Source organism: Lonchura striata, chromosome 1A (genome assembly GCF_050655825.1).
Source record: "Lonchura striata isolate lonStrDom1 chromosome 1A, ASM5065582v1, whole genome shotgun sequence".
In the NCBI taxonomy this organism is placed as follows: domain Eukaryota; kingdom Metazoa; phylum Chordata; class Aves; order Passeriformes; family Estrildidae; genus Lonchura; species Lonchura striata.
The window spans coordinates 49070175-49095167 of record NC_140741.1 but is presented as its reverse complement, the minus strand read 5'-3'; the positions used below and the strand labels follow the sequence as shown (position 1 = coordinate 49095167).

Here is a 24993-nt window from a genome sequence, read left to right as displayed (position 1 = left end):
TCAAGGAGAGCTTTTCACTTGGAAATCATAATAATTTTCTATTCTGACAAACACAGATGTTCTAAGGCTGGATAATACCAAGATGGTCAGATAGCAAGATGGCTTTGGCAAAATACTTGTCTTAGTCATAAATTCCATTGCAAATTTTAGGAACATGACACAAAGAAGAAAATTCAGGGGTATATGACCATAACTAATCATACTCTTCAGCTGGATATTGTCACATCATTTTCCCTGAATAATAGAATATTATACATTGCCCAGATAAAATGCTATGACTCAACTTACAACAGGAGTTTTACTTGGCCTCACTACCAAAACCCCTCTTATATGCTCTGACACCAGTGACAAGGACAAAGGAACATTACACTTTTTTATTAACTGCCTTTATATGATATGAAATCTTCAAGAAAAATTAAGATTCTTTTTTAGGTCCCTAAATACCACATAAAAATCTCAATCCATTAGCCTAAGACTGATTGGCAACTATCTATAACTAAACCTGTCATTATAATTCCTCTTTTTTAATACCTCCTTTAAGCATCCTAAGTTTCCAGTACTTAAACGTACCTTTAAAAATAACACCAACAACAACAAAACAGTGTGCCAGAGTTTTTTCCAGAGAGTCACCTTTTGAATAGAAATCTTACAGGATCATACTCTGATCAAAACATTGATTATATTCTTATGTCAAGTTTTTTGTTCCTTTTACTCTATTTCACTAACTCAAATTTATTTTTTATTTCTAATTCTTACAACTTCTTCCAAGTTACTTTAACACTTGTAACTGTCACTCTTCTGGTTATTGATCTAAACCAGGATGTGTATCAGCAAAATCAGCCCTTGCCTGTACAATGGCATTCTTTTTTTTTTTTTTTTTTGGACTCCTTCAGGGAAAAATAAAGAAAATACCTGTAACTTTCTGCTTTGCCCTTTGCTGAAAATGATCATTCCAAAACAAAAACAGAGGCAGAAAAGACAAATGCATGTCAAGCGCAAGTACCTCCATGTCTACCTGTTGTTATGAACACTGTTTTAAGCCATGAAAATATCAGAGACACAGATGCACTACTTTGTTCCTTCTAGTGGCTTCCTTTTGGGGAAGGAAGGATGGTAGGACATGGTGTCTAGACCCACTGGTGCCATTTCTGTTTCGATCATCTCCTCTAGCACTTGGGAGCTGCCATTTGCCACTGCTTTTCCATGGGAAACAGGCAGAAGGCTTGCACCACAACAGGCTGTGTCCTCCCGATAACTCTACTTCAATGGAGCGGTATAGTCTAATGAACTCTTATTTACAATAAAATGCTTTTATTAATATTTGAGCTCCATCATTATTATTTCCAATCAAATCCATATGCAATTGTCCCTGGCATGTGGAACACATAACACTCCTGAAGCACTGTCCATGTGTAGCTGCTTATATACCACACACTGTAGTTTCCACGTTTCTGCTTCAGAAAATAATAACTAGCATACACTCACCAGTGTAAAAGGGTTAAAGACTATTTGCTCCTGCTTGAGTCAGGATGGTAGGAAGATGATTTCAGTATTTTAAGTATCTTGAAGCACCTGTCTAGCTTTAGGCATTGGCACCCACCGGCTGAACTGGGACAGCCAGTTAGGAGTCTTTTTTAACTTTAGGAGCCTTTTTGCCTACATACTCTGAGGCACTCTTGGAGCTGCTCTGAACTTAAACCACTTGGTATCACTGACTGCGTTTCAATGACTTTCATACGGGAAGCAGTAACAACCTACAGCCTTTTTATCTCAACAGAAAGACATTATTTTCATTACAAGATACCTCCTCTGTTACAATGCATTAGGAACAAATGGCTCCTGAAAGCACCTCCTGCAATCTGGGCACTGACCTGTTGCATTCACAAGTCATGGAAGAAAAATCAGCATCACACAAATGTGCACCCTTTGGACTTAATGGCATCCACAGACAACAGCACAGCTAAATTAGGGAAAACAAAAAGCTCTCCCTTTATACCATGGCAAGTGAATGGATTCCAAAGCCATCTCTATTCTATTGTAAGACTTTCAACTAGTCTGATACCACCTTATGTTATCAATTCAACTAAAAGAAAAATCAAAAATAAAACCTATTGTACAATTTTAAAGTATTTATCTAGCATTTCTTTCATTGTTAATGAGTTACTCTCACTCTTTTGTCACTTCATAGATGCACATCATCACAATTTCATTGCACTCATGAACTGGCTTTTTTATAAACTACTATTCCTGAATAGAATATGGAGTGGTGCTTTGGGGTTTTTGTTTTGTTTTGGTTTTGTTATTTCAGTGTGAATGTGCTTCCTAGTGCCTGAGGAACAGAAGTAAAAACAATGAAATTTTTAGAGAGGCTTTCCAGTGACTGCATTAGCCCTCCTGTTCTCCACATACTTGCAGAACATGCTACATCGTAAATTTTCAAAGAGAATTACACTCAAAAGGGTGAGTGAACCACTGCTTTCAATTTCTTAAATTCTCCTTTGCCAGAATGCAGGGAAGCTGTGCGTTTTTCTTTGTGTAAAGCTTTAGTTGAACAGAGCTCCTAATGCAGAATGTTGCTTTTGAGGGGAAGCAGGAAGCATGGTTTCCCTTTATTACTACCAGAAATAAATCTTCCTTACATCACTTGACACTGAAAGAAGAAAAAGGAAATTTTAAAGATATGGCATAGAGTTAAAAAGGAAAAGGAAGTTATACATACAAGGGTTTAGGAAATAATTGTTTGCACTACAAAGTCAGGGTCAGTAACTGATCTCACTGCTGAGGTTAATTTAGCTTACACGGAAGGAATAAAAAGAATATTCTTCCCTATTCCAGTCATCCTCTTCCTTGTTTTGATTTGTTTGTCACTTACCAAGGCATATTCTTCTGGGAGTACTTTTATAGCTACACTCCATCATAATGGTCTTGCCTGCACTGATTGCTGCCAGAATCTCCAGCCAGCACACTTCAAAGCACGAAGCAGGCTGACTGAACTGACTTCAGATATCTGGCTCTCTAGATGTCCTTTCATCCCTTCTCTTATCTGGCTGTGGCTGCCCATCTAGGGCTATGACTCCTTTAGTTCTGTCTGAGATGGCTCTCCCTCAGGCTGCTCTGGGTCTGGCTGTTGCCTTTGAGATGCAGCTGCCTTGTTTCTCCATTTTATTAGAGTCCGTTGTTCCATGCTGATTGCTGCTCCTCATGTTATTCTTGCTGCACTCTCTCCTCCTCTGATGCTGAAGCTCTCCAGGGCTATGATTCCTGCTGTCAGTTATTTCTGGTGTGGAAAGGCTGTCACGCTTTTTGCTTTGATTTAACAATTCTCAGTTCTACTCTTGTGTTCAACAGGCTATATTTTCTACTGCACTTGGGATATAACCACTTTTCCCGTCATCGTGGGAGGACACTATCTCACTTCCAGCTGCACCAGGAAGACATATGCACTCTCTGATGCAACTTGAGAGCCTTGAATCATCTATCAGTACTGTTTATTAATGAACTATCACGACTTCTCATTTTTCTCTACTTATTTGTGGCCCTAGTAGTGGATGACATGCTTCTATCTGAAGAATGACTAGCATGACGCTTCTCAAAGAGGCAAACTTTACCCTCAACCGTTTAAGTGGAAAAACATTGTGTGCTGCCAGGCTATAGTGTCTGTTTCACTCTGCTTGTGAGATTACCTGAATGCCATGAGGTTTATGTCATGGATTTCTTCACATATGCAATCCCCAAGGATGAGAAAGTGGAAACGAAAAAATATATTCAACTCTGAGGCAACTAAATAGCACATTTTCAATGGTAATTTCTGAAGTGTGTAGAAAAAGGCACGCCTTTAGAATGACAGCTGAGTGTCTAGCAGAGATGGGTACTTTAATGGTCTGATTTATACCATACTGATGACAGTAAAGACAATAAAAAAACAAGGACATTCCATGACTGTCATTTCACTGAACAAAACTTATATCAGAGAAAGTTGCATCATTTCAATATAATGTAGAAAATTGTGAAGAGAGAATAGAGATCACATAGGCAATCCAAGCACTCAGGAAGCACAAGATGGAAAGTTTAAAAAAAGTTAAAAGACAATGAAAAAAAAATCAAACATGTAGGGGACAGATACTGCACATAATGGTAAACTGTTTAAAAAACATTGTATTTAAGACAGTAAAAAAGTCCTCACTGATGATACTGACCCAAAGTTTAGTAGGTTCAGGAGAAAAAAAATTCTCACAGCTTAATGTTTTACAGCAATTTAAAGAGTCACTCAACCAAAGACAACCAAAAAGTCATCCCAGAAACACCAGTAATAACTTCCTTCCACCAAGGCTCATTGTGTGTCAAGGGCTTTGTAGCACCTGAAAATATTTGAGCCCACACCTGACCAGGTGAAATCCTTCAGTGTAATTTTACAGCTTGTATTTTACTATTCACCACAGTATTTATACTAGGAGACACTAGAGAGCTAGAGGAATAGGCTCTATTCTGGATATCTAATAAATAAACTTATTTCCATAGCTGATTTTCAATGTAAGCAATGCATGCATATATGCAACATTTTCTAGGAAAGAAACTATGTAAGAGATGTTAAATTTGCTCTGATTTATCCTCAGAAGGAACAGGGTCAGGTGTTTCAACGAAGGTACTGAAAAGAACAGCTACAAAGTAAGTAAGGAAAGTGTATTCCTATTAAACAATAGGCTTGTATGCTGTTAATTAAACTTTTATGATTCCTATTATATAATTAAGCTTGTATCTTGAACCAAAAGGACAAACAGCTACAGAGAATAGCAAACAGACAAATTACTAGACTGGAAAAAAAAGACTTCATAGGTGAAAGAGCGGTTATTTTAATTTCCCCACCTATGAAGGTGTGTAAGTAAATTCTGGCATTGCCATTCCCTAAGGCAGTTTGCTTGACCTGGTAACTGGGCTCAAAATTTACTAGATCATGCCCTGATATGAACACATCCAATGTCACCTAAGACTCAGAAGTATTGGCCACCAGAGCAGCTAAGTGGAGAGATGCTGCTGTATCCACTGGGCATGGCCACTGTTACAGTGAAAAAGGAATATTTACAGAGACAGATACAAGTCAAAGTTTGTACTGTAATCTCCACAAAAAACCAGACTGATTCCTATTAGCCTGCGTAAAATAACTATCACTATACAGATGTGTCCTATGATCCTATTTGTCATTTCAATGTAAATGAAAATTACTTGATGGTTGCAGTGTTCATAAAATTGTCATGTACTACAGATACAGATAGTACTATTACTGTATAAATTTAAAACAAAATAATTAGATTAAAATATGAAGATACTCATGTGAGATAAGCCTCTGAACCTACCACGGTCTAGATATCACCAGAAAGCATATGATTGAAAGATTTAAACAATGGGAATATTCTGTATGCTAAAAGCTGCTGGCTGTTATAGCTTAATTGATCTAGAGCAGTATTTTCCAAGATAGCTAAGGGATTTGAAAATGTTACTTGGGCTCTTGAACAACTCAGCATTTTAAAATCTTGTCCTAAGCATTTTTTTTTTTATATTCCATCATAGGTACCTATTACATGGTCACATACACACACACTCTCATTTGCGCATCCTTACAGGCATAGGATCCTTTCATGAAAGACGACCAAGGTGAAGTTATTGCAGTCTAGAAATAGCTTATGACCACGAGAGAGGATAACACCTCTTTTCCATCCCAGAATGATCACTGGATAAACAAGAGGTTCAGTCACCAAGTCAGTTCTATGCTGCCTTGGTAGTCTGATGTTAGGCAGAAAATGATGCAGAAGAAAAGATCATTAGACACAAAGGCCACAGTCAAAAGATTCTTGTGACTGAATCATCATCAGAAACCTCCTGTACAGGAAGGCTGCAGGCAGCAGCCACTGTGTCACACACCAAACACATTTGGCCGTGATACACAGTTTTATATATCATAGCCTGTAGCAGAGAATAGGCAATGTGGTATGATGGGAAACACCAGCTTTCAAGGCCATGTGCTAACAGCAAGCCCAGTCATGTTACAGAGCAGGGGAAACCCTCTCATTCCTGCACAGAAGCTGTTGAATTGAGAAACTGGCCAAAAGACTTTTGAATAATGAAATGCAATTTAAAATTGACTGAATTTAATACATATTCCTTCACCACACCAGAAGGCAGTTTCTCCACTCCTAGTGTTCAGCAATGTCTTCAGAGTTTTCACTAGCTGACAGTAAACTCTCAGGCATAGAAAAACTTTACATTTAAATTTAGCCCTTGGTAAGTTTTCTAGAGAATTTCAGTAACAACAAAAACTACATATCCTTTTGCTTTTTAAAGCATCTAACACAACGCAGACCCTGTCACAAACTAAATAGTAATAAAAAGCCCTAAATCTTCTTAGTGGATTCTGACAGCCTCCCAAGTTTATTTATAACATTTACTAACACTTGATATGTTGAATGTAATTGGGTTTAATCACTGTAGAATATTCCATATGCATTCCACACAGATTAATTTCCCATACATAGTTTAACAATGGTATTTCTTTTACAGATGGAACATGACCTTCTTATAGCTACTGTCACATCTGTATCATATAGGTAAGCTTAGTTAGTCTCACCTTTTTATAGGCAATCCAGTCAAACACCCTGTCGATGTCTGAGGCTTGCTGCACTTCCTGGGATACTGGATGTGAACTGGCCAACCCATCTAGCAACATCACTTCATGTAGGACATCTGTCAGAAATCTCTGCTTCTCCTGAAAGGCAGTATATGCAGTAGTATCACAGACAAATACATATTTGCAGAAATACAGATGTTATGTACAATCACCAGAGACAGTTGGCTACTATTACAGTTGACTAAAATCAGACCTTCTGCTTTGAATGTAAACCACTGTGACCTCCTACAATCCCAAACAGGTTATTAGGAATAGACTCAGACTTGAGATCCTTTGCTGCAATGAAACTTGACTGAAATTAAAGAACATTAAATGAATCAAAATGCATCCATATGTCCAGACTGGAATTCTGATTATGACTATTCATACACACTTACAATAGGAGAGGCAAACTGGCAAAATCTTTGATCAAAAAAATAGATGTCCTCGAGATCATGACATATGCAGGTACAAAAATTTTTGACAAAGATGGGTAAATACAATTACGACTTTTTATTTAGTGATGTTTAAGTTACTTGGCTCTTAGTGACAAGTTCACTTAGCAGATCAGTGTGGGACAGGACAATGAAGAGAGCTCACAGCAGTGTCACAGCAGATGCTTGCACGGTCTCCTGTAACTCTAGCATAGAAATCCCTCCTCAAGAGCTTGAGCCATTTACAGACTTTGTAACATCCATCTGAAGAAAACCATTACCATCTCTCTTCCCAAGTGGGAAAAAAGCTGCATGTAGTTAAATTACATAGTCAAAGTCACAGCTATGTCAGAGGAAGGTACAAATCCAAACAATATGCAACACAAGCATGTGTTTGAATACCTTCTATAAATATGGATAGCAGAGGTATTTCAGAACTGATGCCTATTTACTCTGGCAGCAACACTAATAAAATGTTAATATATGCTCTATGCATTATACTGCACTCATTTGTACAGTACAACTAGATGGGGGTTTTTCAGCTGAGAAATGACATGCCCTTAAAACTCCTCATATTGCATTCATGTATATGTCTTTTATCCAAAACATTTTGTCAGGAAAGAAGAGCTTTATTTACTTGCTTTTTCAAGTCACAAATAAATGCAAAGAGTAAATTAAAAATTACATAAGAATTAAATAAACTTTTTCACCTGAAATGACATCTCTCAAACTTTATCTAAATTATAACAATTCCTGAATCAATGTCAACCTAGTGCCACAGCATAAAGAAACTCTGGGGAATGCTACAATTTTTTCAAAAATCAACTTGATGTTGTTAGGTAAAACACACAATTATGTAACAAATTCTATGTTTAATTTCTTGGGCGGCAAGGTTTAGGTACCAATGTGTTACTTTAAATTATTTTTATAAGACAGCCAAAAAGCTCTTACAATGCTGATCTACCTAGAAATAAACCTTTATGTTAAAATTCATTAGAGCACAAGAAATGTACCTTGAGCTGACTGCATATCTAGGCAATTAAAAACACAGGGTGCAGGAAAGCCAATTACCTACACACTCTTAGTGTTCTCATCTGGCTGCATGAAGTAAGGTTTGTAAAACAAAAAGTAATGTCTTTTTCATATCATTATTAATTTTCTCAGGCATAAGCAGTTAGTAACTGCCCTTTTTTAATGGGAAAAAGGTGTAGAGAAACAATTATAATGACAGTCCTACTCAGGGGGAAACTGCTGAGGTGTAAAAATTGTAATATTGTGGTTACACTTCAGTCACATTTTTTATCTGTCAGTAACAAAGCCCCACTTTCATCAAATGTATGATATGTAACACATACAGGTGTGAACACACAGACCTGTCTCCAAATTCAGGTTTGGATCCCAAAGGACAAACAGTTGTGTGAGTGGATTGTTATTGTTTGGAATTAACTCATTAACTCATGATAAACACAAATCACTACCTTAAATACAGAACCAGAGTCAAGAAAATCAGGACATGGCAAACATTAAGTGAAGCTGCAAGAAGAAAACTAAGATACATAAAAAAACAGGCTACATTTAGGTTTTCTGTTGGTTTATTTGGTTATGTCCTGAAGGACTGAAGTCTTCCTTTACCATAGCTGAAATTTAGGGTGGACTGTCACACTTGGACACAAAAGGAATAGCTAGTATGCCTCCAAAAATGTAAACTTACAGTTTAGTCAGAATTAAGAAGGCTTTTGACCTATAAAGCTAAATTTCTTTAACTAAAAGGATTTCCATAACATTCCCAGCCTTTCCCTTTAGTATAAAGCCCCTGAGAGCACACTGGAGAAGCAGACTCAAATATAACCCCATGGGAGGCACAGATAGACTGCTGGTTGACAAGAAGCCAACATCTTGAAGAGGCAACAAGAAGTGGAAGTGCAGAAAGAAACTAAAACTGCCTTAATTATGTTGACGGAACACTACCTCAGTTCTTGAAGTCCTAGAATCACATTAAGGGGAAAAGGTCAATAGGTGTGGCCTAACTGCTTATACTGATAGAAGAAGGGCTTTCTATTCCCTAGTTATTTTACCCTGTGCATACAGTGGAATTGATCTGTTTTAACTGACACTACAGAAGTAAAGAAACACTCATGACAGAAATTGTAAAGGAAATCAATTTTAATGAGACCAGCAAGCCAGCAACATGATAGGTGTCAGGTTTGCAGCTACACATTGAAACAATGACAAAATGCTGTTAAAGATGACCTGTTCCTGAGGGAGTTCAACTGCAAGAAAAAAGGCAAAGACTGTGATCCACCTGTGAGGAAAAGAGGGCTTCAGGTGAGTCCTGCAGCCTTGCTTGGAAAGTGTCAGTAGCCACATGCAAGTGCAACGCTAACACAGGGCCAGGGCTCTGAGCAGGAAGGGTATCACAGCAGCAGAAGGTGAGTCTGAAATAAGGATAGAGCTGTTTCCACACAAATTTGTGCCTCACTTTAAAGACAAAGAGGAAGCTCCTCTACTCCCTGTCTTCCTACTGTGCACTTGGAATCCCAACTCTCCATCTCTTTTCCTCAGAGCTTTCCTTGAACTGTGTATAGTCAAATTCTGAGACACCAGATCTGTGTTAAAAATAAAACACACAACAATTTTATCTGGTTGCTCTCATTCTTTAGAATGTTTCCAGGTGCAGGGACTGAAGCGCTGTTGTCAGATGAAAACATCTTTAAAATATCTACATTTTCTGATTACTCCAAAACATCTGTGGTCTCTAGATTCAAGTTATTTGTCTCTTCATGGGAATTATTTCTTTCAGTCTTCATCAGTAAGGCCTTCTCTGCTTTGCACAAGATTTTCCTGAAAGACTTGTCCTTTTTCTGTGCTGTCTCCTCCTTAGCCAACACTCAAATTCATCTCATTCTTGGGATAAAGAGAAATAGTGGCCACTCTTCATGTATAAATCTCCTGTATCTTCAAGAAGCATTTACCTTCAAGAAAAATGTATTGTGTATAACAGGATAACAATGTAATGGAGAGAGGTTGCTGATGGTGATTTTAAAATATCACATGGACGTATAATGTAAGAGTAAAAGCATGACAATAATGTAATACTTAAAGACAGTCACATAAAAATAATTTCTAAAAATTAATATGAAATGCCAGGGAAAAGATCTAAAATATAAAAAAAAAAGGAATTAAAGAAGCACCACATTGAAAGCTCAAACTGATAATTAGTACGCAAAAGAGATCAAAGGCCTCAGTATTAAAGACATTGCCTTTGTTCTGGGACAGCCATTTGAACACTTTATGGACTGCGAAATCTACATGAATAAAGCTTAACATTGGTGTGCAAATCTGCAAATGACTTTCCTGACAAATTTTCTGAAAATATCATCTCTACAAGCGCTTTAGTAGCCATCAAGAATACAAAGAAGATAAGTAATCTTTCATGCCTAAGAGAACAAGAATTTGCAAGACAAAATATTTGGGTCTAAAGGGAAAGTGCACCCTTGGGAAAAAGAAATAGGAGCAAATTTTTAAAGCAACCAAAGAACACCAGCATATAAACTACCAGCAGTTGAGTTCTAACAAAATATATTACAGGATGAAGCTTAAACAAACCAGAGGAATATAATCTATGAGGAAATCTAGAGTTTGGTAAACCAGGTAAGATCCACTGAGAGCCAAAATCAAGTTCTTTTTGTCTACATGCTTACAACTCCTAAACTGTCATAGCACAGGAAGTCTTCTGAATACTTGCAAACGACAGCAATGTTTCTTTCTTGCTTTCCAATAGTAATATTTTATAAATATCTTGAGCAATTTAGAAACTGCTTTTCTTTTTTTAGGTTATATCTCTCATGTGTGCTTCAATTATGTGTATAATTTGCTCAAGGAGGCTTGCAACACATTCTACATTGATCAGCTGTGAACATGTCACAGTTCCATATCTACCTTCATAACCCTCTTTTCTGCATTTTCTGTCAAAGATCTTGCAAAATTCATTGAGAAATTTTCACACTGACTGACAACAAGGCAAATTTCATTCTCCAAGATCATGTTTTGCCACCACCTTTGAGACAAAAGTTTTAGCAAAGTTTCTATCTCATCTTTACTGAAGATGCAGCATCTACTGATTCAAAATTACATGAAATTCAGACAGCTGAGTGAAGTTTTTTTTCTGAAACTAAAGCTTCATCTAAACCCTGAACTCAGAAAGTTTGAACTCACATTATTCCAAAGCTCTCATCATAATGTCATTTAAACTGCTGTCTCAAGATGAGCAGAAAATGACACAAAGCTAGAAGAGACTGACATTGTCCAAACCCATACTTAATCTCTTGAATAAATGTTTCATCTAAATGCTGATCTTCACTTATGTCTGATCTCTAACTGTTAAGAGTTAACTACTTAAAGAATTATATTAATCTACTTGGTCAGAGTATTTAAAAACTGCAAACCTGTCTTTAGGAAGAAAACATGGAAATGGAAATTCTTTTCTTAGTTATAAGCAAAATTTAGTGTAAGGATTTTTTACCTGGCATACTTAAAAAGGGCTAGTAATTAGGAACAGAAGATCTTGCACCTTTCCTTCACAATATCTTTTTTCCTACTAAAGTCAATTATACATGAGATTCTAGTTAATTTTACACTGAAAGCTTCCTCCATAGTCAAGTTAAAACAAAAAAAAATCATACAAGGATTGACTTCACTGAGCAGTTACTGGAGGAAAAACACTCCATGTGGTATTAATTAAAGGCTTACTTTACACCATCATGGGGAGTGTTTAACCAAAGAAAGAAAAGATGAAAGTAGTTTTAAAAAATGAGAGGCTGAATCTCTCTCACTTAATGCTGAGCCAGCCTGATATTTATGCTGGGTTAGAAGGATCAAGCAGGCTATAGCTCAGGTCTGAAATGCCAAAATAATAATGAAATAAATCAAAAAGGTCCATATCTTAAGTCTATTTCAAAACTTATAATGATTTTCTAGGTTTTCTGTGAGTCAAACAATGCCTTAGAAATCTTTACTGACAGAGGCAAACATTAGGAGGCATGTGAGACAAAGGACATTAAAGATATGTGTGTGTCTAGTACCTGAATTCACTCATAATTCCAACCAAGTCAATGAGAAAGATGGGCAACTATGATCATTTACCTATTTCTTATTTATTATGATATACACGATCCGCAACCTCATTATTATTTTCAACTGTCTGTAGTAATAGCGGGATTGTCCAGACTGTGCAACCTAATAGTGTAAAGAAAGCACAACTCACTTTAGGAGCTTCTGTACCTTCCTTACAGGTACAAAGTTTTTAATTTAGTAAGAAAAAATAATTTAAGAATTCATTTTTAAGAAAAATTCTGACTGATATGACCATCCTTAATTATAAAAGTAGTAAGCAAATAATAAAGTAGGAAATCCTATCCCAAGGCATTAATGGATCAGGAGGACACAGGATTCAAAGCTACTGCAGATGTGCTACACCTTGACTAAGCCAGTAAAGTTGTCAGCAAAGCTAACTTTTAAATAATAAAGAAAAGGGAGAAGGCAGCTGGGGTCTGTGAAATGCTTTCTCAGCACCAAGCCAGGTACTGACTGCTAAAGTATTTGATGGTCATTTGATGGATTTAAGGGCAAATTACATGCCAGTAATTCCTCCTGTCGTAGTCCTCAAAATCTACCCCAATGCGAGAGACATTCAAGGACAAACATGATGGCTTCTTCTACCAGAAAATAAGGAGGGAAAAGATCAGCCAATAAATTCCTGGATCTGCAAGCCTCAGCTGAATTCTTTCCTTTACAAAGCCACATGAAAAGGACTTCAGGATATGAGAGAAACAAGCCAAGAGGAAGATGAAAAATACAGCTGCAAACAGGCCACTGAAAGGAAGAAGGTGAGCATGGTAGAGGAGAAAAGACAGAGCTCTGAAGCAGAAATTACCAGCATGGGGCTTTTCACTGTAATTTTCTCTGATTCTAAAACCAGCAAAGGCCCTTTCCACAGAGGTGAGATTACCTTGTATTGGTCATAAGATCTTACAGCTCACATCCAGCTGCAGTTGCTTTTTGATGGCATGGAGAGACAACCATATGGGAAGACTCTAATACAGAAATCTCACCTTCTTCTAAGTTATAAAATAGCAACAGCCAAGGAATTCACATGGAGATGACTATTCTGAGCACACATGATCAAGCAAAATTCTCTGATCTCAGTGGAACACTTTGCAAAGACAGCTTTCCTTTTAAAATCATCCTGACAGCACAGAAACAACTGTTCAAACTTCCCAGACCCTTAATAATGAGATCTAGCAGTAAGAATTTGAGGCATTTCAGAATAAGAATTTGAAAAAACTCTTAATTTGTGGGACAGGCAAGGCAAGAGGCTAAAATGGGAAAAACGGTGAATTCCTTCCCATGGCAGATGTCTAATTCCTGTATAGCAGAGAGAGGTTTCTTGCAAAATTAAACCTTCACAAGGTAAAAAGTTCATTTGTTTAGCTAAAGGAAGGAAATGAGAAATTCTAGTTTTAATATGAAGCAATTTAGCTTTGAAAAATGATATTAAGACAGTGGGATAACCATTAAGGATCTCAGCACAGAAAATTCATCTTCCTGTTTTAAAACCATCAAAATTTCATTCCCTTCCTTGGGAAAGTTCTGATGTATTTTACATTAATTGCAATGGATAATGGACACCTCCATCAGAATGCCTGTTCATTCTCTTATTCATCCAAAATTTTAATCACAGAATAATCTGAGGTGGAAGGGACCCACAAGGATCAATGAGCCCAAGTACTGGCTCTGGACAGGACCATCACTAAGAATCACACCGTGTGCCCAAGAGCACTGTCCAAACACTTCTTCAACTCAGATGGGCTAGGTGCTGTGACCACTTCCCTGGACAGCCTGTTCCAGTGCCCAACCACCTTCTGGGTGAAGAACCTTTTCCTAATACCTAGCCTCAACCTCCCCTGGCACAACTTCAGTGCCTGCCCCTCCTCTCCCACTCATGAGGAAGTTGTAGATCGCCATAAGGTCCCCCCTTAGTCTGCTCTCTTCCAGGCTGAACAGACCAAATGACCTTGGGTAGAGGATCCAGGACATAAGGATAGCACGGCTTTAATAAGGACTGGATTTCCTTTCTCATTAAGATTATGCAAGTATGATGAAGCATGGCAGTAAACACCATCTAGACAACACATTCCAGACATGTTGGAATACTCAGTGAAGTGTAGCAGCTCCATGGTAGTTGGCATTGTTATCCATTCATCTTTCCTGCTGTAAAAGTGTCTATGAGACAATTAAAGAAAAACTGATAAAATTAAAAATAGCAGGGGGAAGAAATATTTAAGAAAGCTAAAGAATCTAGAGAAGAAGGAAACGCCAAGAAATCGGTTTTGGACAAAAATCACGGATCCCTGTTTTGTGCAGAACTTGGTGCTTTTGGTTTAAGTAATATTGCTGTGAACATGCCTAACAGACAGCTCTTCTCAAGAGTCTCAGATTCAGCCATACCAAGACTGTGAATGCCAGATAAGATGGACACGAAAAATGCTCAGCTCTGCTAAAAGAGAAGCAGCTTCAGAGAGTCGTATTAAAACTCTAGTGGTTTATAAGCCTAAATGGTGAAAGCTTATGTGCCTGTAACCTATAAATATCCAACAACTTAGAGAGGAACCTGTGGATAAATCCCATTTTTTCAGATGTACCCATTGCCCAAGTTGCATTTCCAGACAAAGGTCCTTTTTCTGGAATGGACTACTAGTCTTCTGTTTCTACATTTATCCAAAAAAGAATGTGACAAAAAGTCTTTAGTAAGCTAAAAATAAGCTGATTTTGACATTTTAATCCATGGGCATCTTGAGCAAACCTTCAAGGCTAACATTTCATAACTACGAGAGAAAGAAATTAGCTATCTAACTTTCCCAATTCTTTGGAAATAAAGAAGATTTTAGTTTATCACTATTTTCCTGATACAAAAAGCTGTGGTAACATACACCATACTTTTATTTATCATTCATAGGTATGAATTACTACTGACAAAACACCAACCAGAAGGCTGGAATATTGCACTGTTTGGCCATCATGACAGAAAATAAGGTTTGTAGTTCTTGTTTTTGCAACTTGTAGTTCATCCTTCTCTTCTGAAAAACATTAAGTTTCTTGGAACAGTTTCTCTTTTTATACATGAACACCTTAAATTTTTAAAGTTCACAAATGTCAGTCAGTATGTTTAAACAACAAATGCATTTTATAACATAACAAAATTTTCAGCAAGCCAAATTTCAGTAACTGTAAGTTTTGCTTCCTCTTCCTACAATCTATGCAATCAACATGCTGAAATATGACAGTATTGATTCCTACTCTAGTAGTTTGCAAAAGAATGAAGCGTGTTTAACTCATTATGAGTTTCCTCTCATTTTGTCATCATTTTAATATGTCAATATGATAATTTTTATATCAAAGGCCAAAAATAGCCAAACCCTTACGAACCATTTATGCCTCTCTTTTTTTTTTTAATTTAAGGAAAAACTTGACAGATTAATAATTTTTCAGGCACAGCAATATTACTGTAGTTAATTCTAATTTATTCAGCACATTTCTGATTTCCCAGTTTAACTGCCATCCCTTATTCAATCCACTCTTCTTGCTTGTATTCTGCTAAGATGCCAAGATTTCACATGATGGGCATGCTATTTGCATAACAGTGAGCATTATATTAATTCCACAGAAATTTCAAGCAAATATACTACATTCCAAATGACTTCTTAAGCATAGTTATTCTGAATTTGTTAGACCGATTATGTGAAGAACAAATGACTGATTTGAAGATAAAATTCAGTGTATAAATGTTGTCATCTGTGACACTTCACTATGCTAAAATCACAAAGTCTTGCCAGATTTCATTGCATTCATAACTAGAATCATTACATTGTAATTCAGGTTGTGTTCTTTATAAAGATTAATAGAATGAGTTTTAATATAGCCAAACCCAGGGAAACCCAACAAGCCTACCTATGCAAGACAGTTGTCAGTTCAAATAAAGGTTTGTTTTCCTTTTCATAATGCAATTATAAACCAAAATTGACACCTGAAAGAAAAAATTAAAATACTACAAAGAATTCAAATTTCACAATAGGCATAACTATCTCAAGAGTAACCTGTACACAACTATTTTTTTTTAGATTCGTTTTAACTCATAATTATAGCATCTTCATTTTGTGGCACCAAAAGTTAATGGGGTAAGGATACTCAAGAAAGCACACAGAAATGGAAAAAAAAAATCAGACATTAGTTTTTAAGAGTTTAAGTAAAACATCCACACCTCAATGAATCTCTGTCAGACAATCATGATCTATAATAAATATTTGCCACATAATTAAACATATATAAGCACAAAAGGTTAGCAAACATAAGCATGCCTCCAAAGGACAATAAAATCTCTACAAGAACCTTCAATATGGTCTCCATATATGATTTCCTTGTACTGAGGTCTCATTGCTCTTATTTTTCTTATAATACAGCTAGACTACAGCAATTCATATAAATTGGGATCTCTCTAGGTAACAGAAGGACTCCAAAATAATGTCCCCGCATGGAATTCACCGTTCCCTCAGAGAGCTCCAGTATTTGCACACTGGTTGAAAAAGCATGTCCCACTGTGTATGGCTAGAAACCATACCAAAACATAAAATCTCAAATTATGTAACCCGTTAATTTAGCATTTACTCTGGATATCCAAACAATACTAGGAAGATAAAAAGAGTATACTTAGGGAGAGAAGAATAGAATACTGTAAGAAAAAATATGCTCAGTTTCATATAATGTTTCAGCCAAACATTTCTTTCCAATTTATCTTGTGGATAAAATTCAATGTTCTCAATGCTTTAAAAAATATTCCATGTTAACTCATAACTTCAATCCAAAATATTTCTAAGCAGAGAGACAGTAGCTATTTTAATGCCAGGTTACGATAGACATGACATTATTTCTTTTGCAATAAATTGAAGATTACACTTTTGCAATGCTGTCAAATTATTTCACACCTAGCGATTTTGCTTCATTCAACATCTGATACTTGCATGCATCATTTGGTATTTTTCAGCAGTCCTTGTTTATAACAGAAGCAGGAGTCTAACAGCAGAGCAACTTTTCTGTGCAGTCTCCACATTAACAAAATAGAACTGACTTACCATGTTCCACCCTGGGTAGAGGTAGTCTGTCCCAACAAACTCAAAATAGTGAGCAAAACCTTCTTTCAACCACACATCCTCCCACCAAACTGGAGTCACAAGGTCACCAAACCACTAGAAAAACAAAAAGTTCACACGTAACAACTTTAACAACCATTAGGAAACCATGTTTGTTCACCTAGACAAACACATTCTCCACACATATTAATAAAACAGTAGTATTTACCATGCACTGAAATTCACTAACTTTCACTATTTTTCACTATTCTTCCTGTGCTAATTAATTCAATATTAAAGAATGTACAAGTCAATGAAGAAAAACTTTAGAAAAGAACAAGCAGGGCAAAAGAAGCATTGAGGACAGTATTCACAGTGTCAACTTTAGTTTTCTAAAGTAGATGCTCACCTAACAGACAGTTTAACAGACTAACATACACACGGGACAGAAAAACACTTCTAACTCAAGAAATCTGATCCATTACATGGAAATTTCATGATGTATAGTGTGAATATTGAAAAATGTATATGAGAATAGAACACACCCTCCACCCCAGATCTAAATTTTAGCGTTTTTTTCTCCCCACTCTCTGCCCACTAACACCTACAATACTCCTTGGCAGGTTTCTTAAAGAAAGCAGCTTTACACAACAATGCCAGTTCTCTGTGGGTAGGACTCAGAAGCCTAAAAGCAGATAGTTGATGCCATTTAGAGAAGATATTAGGGTATGTGAGATACCCACAAAGGCCTAGGAAATTTCATACATGACTTAAAGGACATGTGCAGCTTTTGCAAACAGCAACAAGAAGCAGAGGTATCTGAAACAGCACAGCCCACCTGTGTATATTGAAAGGAACCCTACTTGAGCTGCCTGCCTTTCCCATTTCCTCCAGATGATTCTTCAACATCCCCACTGACTTCAGTCTAATTTAGCAAGGACAGAAATCTCAAGGATAACTACAGTCCATAAACTATACAAGTAAATAAAGATCCTCAGCTGAAAAGAGGAGAATGGTTTGAGCTGAGGGCAAAGCAAGAACACAACCATTGCATACTGTGTTCACAGACCTCAACAAACACAAATCTCTCAGTACAGGACATTGAGGTGTCAGAGAAATTTTACACAGTTCCATATCTACCTTCATAACCCTCTTTTCTGCATTTTCTGTCAAAGATCTTGCAAAATTTATTGAGAAATTTTCACACTGACTGACTGATCACTGGAAGACTGATGAGGACTAGAATTCATAGGAAACCAGATATCATATATTCATCTGCTGATGGATGACCTCATTTAAATGATTATTTAAATTATTTAAGTGTTTGTAATGTGTAACCTGAATAATGTTACATCAGTGGTAAGAATAGAAACATTGACAGTACTTTGAAAACCTATTTCATACTCTCTGTAGCCTCTCAAACAAATACCAAAATTTTAAACAAAACTTTAAATACTGCCATTTTTCTCTTAATATTTATAAAAATTAGTTACAGCCAACAAAGATTATTTTTCACTTTCATGTGTAAGCAAGCTCTAAAAATACAGAGAGGGAGCAGCAATTAAGTATTCTGAGACAAAGACTCAGGTTAGAGCAGAGGAACTGATGCTGAACTGTAATGAGAGTAAGGAATGAATGAAAGCAGCTTGGCCCATCAGCAGTTTCATTTCATGACAGCTGGCTGGTTTGAAGGCTTTGTCTGGGACCTGAATGAAAGATGTCACTTGTGTGCATGTCTTTGCGGAGTGAGAATGGTACCACAGAAGGATCAACGCTGCAGTGAGGATCCACAGTGATGTGAACACTAGAGCTTTAAAGAACAGACTAGCAAGCAAAGACCAGACTAGCTGGAAGATTACCAGAAAGCCACATAAGTTTCAGCAAACAGAATTCAAATTTAAAAAATTAAGAAAAACAACATCACTGTCAATCACCTTAAGAATTTAAAAAAAAAAGATGAGGTTGCTAGAAGTCATATTCATATACTATGTGAAGCTAAACTTAATGCACACTCAGGATGCATAATACAGCTGAAGGATATCAATAAATTAATTCTCTACAAGGCCACTAAACATAGATCCTGATCTTAAGAACATTTAACTGAAAAGACAAAGAAATATAGTCATATAGCTTATGCATTTTCAGAACTTAAAACAATAAAATTAATGTAACTTTCATACACCAAGAAGTATGGAAGTTAAATTCATACTAGAGTAGTTGCTTTAATGATTTCTAATGACTAAACATAAGAGCAGAGTTTTTTTCTAAATTTCAGGAGTACTACTGAACAAATATGAAATCGGTGGGAAAATTGTCCTTTTGAACTATGACTAGCCAGAGAGATTTTAAAAAATAAAGGTTGTAAAGTTCATAATACCTTGTCCCATAATTTGAATTAATAACATTAACTTATGGTGCTACAAAAGAGAATTTCTTCAACTCCTTTGTGAGTTTTCTGGGTTCATTCATTAATGATACAATTAAAACAATTTGTTTAATTATCCACCTAAAGGAAGAAATGTTTTAAAGGCATTAAAACAGTATGTGATATCAATATGACAATGTAGGGAATTTGCTTAACTACTTTTAAACAGTTCCAGAGAGAGTTATGGATGTCAGAGACAGAGAAGTACCCAGAGGCTGTAAGCAAGAAAGCCAAATTTTTCAGCAGAAAGGTGCTATTATCTTCCTAGGTGTTACATGTCTCGAAGGAAAACTGTAATTAAAGCATTTAATTTCTTTAAGTAATTATTTATTTATTTGTGTATTTGACTATAGGCTCTGTCTGCCTGGAGTGAAGATCATGACTTCATTTTGAAATGTATTGATCACATAAATTTCTCTTCTCCCTCAGGTATAATGTTCAACTTGATATGCAAAAAGTACTTAATTTACAGATACGCTGAAAGGACACTCTTTTCTACTTTTTTTTTTTTTTTACAGATTATTAAAAAATTATTTAGAAGTTTTTAATTTTCTTTCTGTTTTCATGCTTCTGTAACTCAATCTGTCACACCAAGTTTTGTGCTCAGCTGGGAAAACTATCACAAAAAATCATGATGCATAAATCAAATTCTTTCTTCAAAGGCTATAGGTGGAACTGATATATGATATGCAAATAAAACTGCTTACTACCTTAAAATAATTATTTTAATAAATTATGGTAATTATTTCAAGCTATCAAATTAAGCTGGTAGAAATACATATGTTTTGACAAACTCATGTTTTCATGTTTTCGAGCTCGGAGGACAAGCTTTTATGTATATGACCAATTTTTTTTAAAATTAAATAAACAAAATATTCTGAAAGAACACTGAAGCTGAAATATCAAAAAACAGCACCCTACAAAATTACTGAACCAGAACTATTAAAGTAACTTTCAGGCATTTCTCCCAAAAAGTGTACCTAAAATACCTGGTCAAACATGAAAAGTCAGCTGTGAAGAAATGGGACATGAAATCCTTTCTTACATGCTTTTTACTTGTATTTTAGCAACCACTGAATTTGTCCTTTTGCAGTGCTGTGTCTCATTTTCTATCTGTCCTGAGCACTGTGCTTCAAGCATTAATACAGAGCAGGTTTGATAATTACAATTTTTAAAAAATCAAATCTAAAGGCAACAATCTAGATTTTTAATATTAATTGGATTTCTCTAATCTTGGAAACATTAGCAAAGAAAATGCTGTGTTACTCTAAGTAACAGGGTTCTCATAAGGATCAACTGATCTACATGGCCAGATATGTTCCATAAAATTTTAAATCATGGGTTTCAAGTCAGGGAAACTGGACAATGACACAATTCTTAAAAAAAAAAAAATCCATACATATTTTAGAAGAGTTTCATTTCCCCTTCCCTGAAATCTAAAAAAAAAAAAATCAATAAATAAAAAATAAAACTGGCAATGTGGATTCCAGTTTTGCTCGCACCAGAGAGAATTTGGTTAATTATTGGTTATCCTATGTGTAAAAATAAGTGAAGGGGAAGAATATTCATGTGTCACCACAGGCTAACAAGTGATATGATGCACAGCAAAAGACAATAAAAAATGCAGTGAATAACAATCAAACAGCAGCAGCAAGAGATCCTGGACCCAACTTGGTCTCAATTCAGTACATTTTCAGCTAAGACAGTATTGTTTTGAGTTCCTTGAGGGGCTTCTGAGTAAGGTAAAATAAAGATAGGAAAAAGGGCTAAATAAAGACAATGCGATGGAGGTGTTAGACAGTGGTTTTTATGCTATATTTTTTGAGTGTTTTTCCCTTTAAGCTTTACTTGCATGTGAATAATCCATATTCTGTGTGACTCAATTCTGCATCCAAAAACTAGAAAAAATACTTCTTTGACTTCAATTTTTTCAATCTTCTCAGCTATCCAGTGAGTAGCTGAGCAAATACCTAATCTGCATGGCACTGAAACAGAAACAGCAGCAACAGGAATAGAAGAAACTATTTTAATTAATCAAACAGCACTGTAAATAATATCAACATGGACATCAAGTAAACCTCCTCCTCTGCCATTTTAAGGTAATAAATGCATATCATATGATCATATTATGACCATATTTCTACCTTAAAATAAATTCTGCTAAAGCTTTTGCCCACTTCATGATCCTCTAAAATTCCCAGAACAACATAAAAAGGCTTCAGTATCTATAAGAATCAAATAAACAAACTTGGCCAGTTACTGATGTGATAATTGCCCATATCTGAAGTACAAATTGCTCTGGAAGAAGAGGAAATTATCAAAGCAGTGAAAAGAACAACTGGAAGTAATGAAACTTCTTTAGAAAAACCAAGACTTAGGCTGAACTTAGGGAAAATTTACTTACTATCAGATTTAATCAAAAGCTTTTAAGGGAAGCTATATATCCCTGTAATCAGGAGCACAGAACCTGGCACTACAAACACATCACGTGGAAAAATCTAATACTCACAGGAACTGGGACTTGATGACCTAATGAATGATGATTCCTAAGGCACTGTAAGTTTTCTAGCTGAACTGTGTACTACTCTATCGTACTGCACAGTAAGAGCTTATAGCAAAATCAGATGATAGCATCAAGATCAAACCAGCAGTAACTTTCAATAAAAATTTCATGTTTTAGTTGAGGACTTCATATTCATTGACCAATTTAATGTGAAATACAAACATGAACCAAACATTATTTTCAGGTTCATCTCCCGAAACACCATTTCAATGGCTTCCTTTTACATGGTACTTTTTATTTGCAGAAAGTGTTAAGAATTTGCATTGCCTTTAAAGAATACTGTATAAATTCACAGATGTAAGCCATGGTGATTACACAGTAGGATTTCATTCATTTTAACCTGAAGGCTATGATTATGCCTCTTATGAGTGTAAGAAAGCGTTTCCTGCCCCTGCAGCAAATTTCTTCAATAACATTTGCATTCAATTCAGTATTACTAACACTTGTAATGTGTTTAGCTTGAGATAAGAAGATGGGAAAAATGTAAAATAAATTGTAATATCGGTTTATTATTTTAAGTTTTCTTATTGACACAATGGTTTCTGTACACATAAAGACTCACTTATCCACTGTTAGTGAATAGAGAGGTATTCACTGTTAGTGAATACCAAACTGGAAAAAAAACTTGGAAGAAAATGGAGATATATACATATATATATATATATACACAACAGAAGACAAAGACTACTACCAAATTGACTTCAGCCAAAAAATTTTTAGATATGACCATAAAACTTAGCATGAATCTGCTATCAACATGTATATTCTACATACCACTAACAAATACACTGACACACGAACACACAGAATATACTGCTACAGAAGACAGGGAAGCTGCTCATTGCTACCAATTTTCTCTTCTATCCCCATTTTGAGTCTTCACAATTTCTGCATTGGGGGGGGGATGTGTCTTACAGACCTCCATGTTATATGGATTTCAGTTACAATAGAAATCACAACCATCTACATGTAAAATACAAATTCATTTTCAGTTCTGAAAAGGAGCGCATGGTTTCTGACATTAAGATCAAATACATGAACACCTTTAATACCTGATGACATAGCTCATGTACAATGACCATGGTGACATCCAGTAGGTATAAAATAGAAGAAATGCTTGGATCTAGCAATATCCTTTGCTCCACGAAAACACTCAGTCCCCAGTTTTCCATAGCAGCATATGGATGCTTAGGCACAGCCAACAGATCTAGAAATAGAAAAAATATATGTTAACTCCTTGTGGGAGTTACCATGCTGAAGAGCTATTTTAAGAAGGACCATAAATCATCACTGAAAGTATTTTCAATACATGGGGAAAAAAAAGCTCTCTAGTAATATTTCACAGGAAATATTAATAAAATATTCATTTTTATCTTATACTCACAATTTTTTTTATCTGGTCACAAATTATTGCCATTTTATTGATGCAATACAGTACTTAGTAATTCTAATGAAGCTTTTTATACAGAATCCAGCTTATTTACAACACCTTGTTGATTTACTTCTGGGTTTGATTCTGCTTCACATGTTTATTATAGCATATCAGCACAGCAACACAGACTCTCACTGTAAGTATTTTTTATCTTTTTATTAAAGCAACTCCTTTATGAACATCTTACACATCTAACTGTATGTTATGACTGACATTTAGGGGTGCACTGAAGAAATGTTTCATAACATCAAGAAAAATGGCAAACTGTTCAGAATCCCCAGCTCTTACTAAACAAGGCATCTTCCAGAGTGCAGTGTTGCTAGCCCACATCCTTAGGGAGCAAGACTGCTGACAGCCACCTCTCAGCCCTGCCAGCTGGAACAATGGAACCATATGCAACTTAAGGAACTTTACTTCAGTTTTGTATTTATTAAGTGAGAAAATATTAGGAACAAGATGGGACAGTCCTTCGTCACATGAAAAAAAAGTACTGGGGAATCTCTCCCAGTGCAATGAGGTTGAACTACAATACTACAATACATGTCTTAGAAAAATATTACTGCAGAAGATGGAAAAGGAACTAAGTTGACTACAAGTCTGGAAAGAAATCTAAATTTACAGTAAATTTCCATAGGTTCAATATAGGTTCGTAAATTAACCAATACACAATTCTGCTTCATGGCAAAAATATCTGAACAAGCCCAGAAATAACTTGGTTTGTCTATCTGAAGCTCAGTATAACCCATGTACAAATCAGACAGATTTTGGAAGCTACAATGTGACATCAGCATGGTGCTCCCTCCAGCCAAACTAATTAGCATGACTTCTCAATTAATTAACCTGGCTGCCACACTCCTCTCTCATTTGCCTCTACTACTTCTGCTTCCAAAGCTAGTTCATGGGCAGTTATCACAAGTCTGTCTAGGTGGTCCTTCACTGGGTGACTTCCTAACATGAAGAGAAATTCTGACCTAATTATTCTAAATAATACTATAAATTGTATTACAGCACAGACACCTCCCCTAGGTTTGTCTGGTTTGGCTTGCCAATATGTGCACTGGAATTGGCTTGGAGAACATACAGACTGCACGAGCCCTACTCCAAGATTCAAAGGAAGTTGCCACTGAAATACTAGAAAATGAGAATTTGGGTATATTCTAGCATTCCTAAAAAGGGCCTGCTTCAAGAAGCATAAAAATACCAGCCTCCTAGTGAATTCAAGGCAAGTCTAGCAGCTACTTTCCAACACATGCAGAAAATATCCAAATCACAGCAACACACTTCAGATGCTAAAGAATAA

The 24993-nt window shown here is 36.0% G+C and overlaps 1 protein-coding gene across 2 annotated transcripts in view; it reads right to left on the bottom strand.

Annotated features, from left to right (window-relative positions):
• TRHDE (thyrotropin releasing hormone degrading enzyme) overlaps nucleotides 1-24993 on the bottom strand; it is a 213544-nt gene that overhangs the window by 109285 nt on the left and 79266 nt on the right. For both annotated transcript variants that reach the window (XM_021528979.4, XM_021528977.4), the window contains exons 4-6: nucleotides 23314-23468; nucleotides 17277-17390; nucleotides 6620-6757 (exon numbers count right to left, since the gene is read on the bottom strand). In XM_021528979.4, the coding sequence (XP_021384654.2) occupies nucleotides 6620-6757; nucleotides 17277-17390; nucleotides 23314-23468 (407 nt within the window). The remainder of the gene's footprint in view (nucleotides 1-6619; nucleotides 6758-17276; nucleotides 17391-23313; nucleotides 23469-24993) is intronic.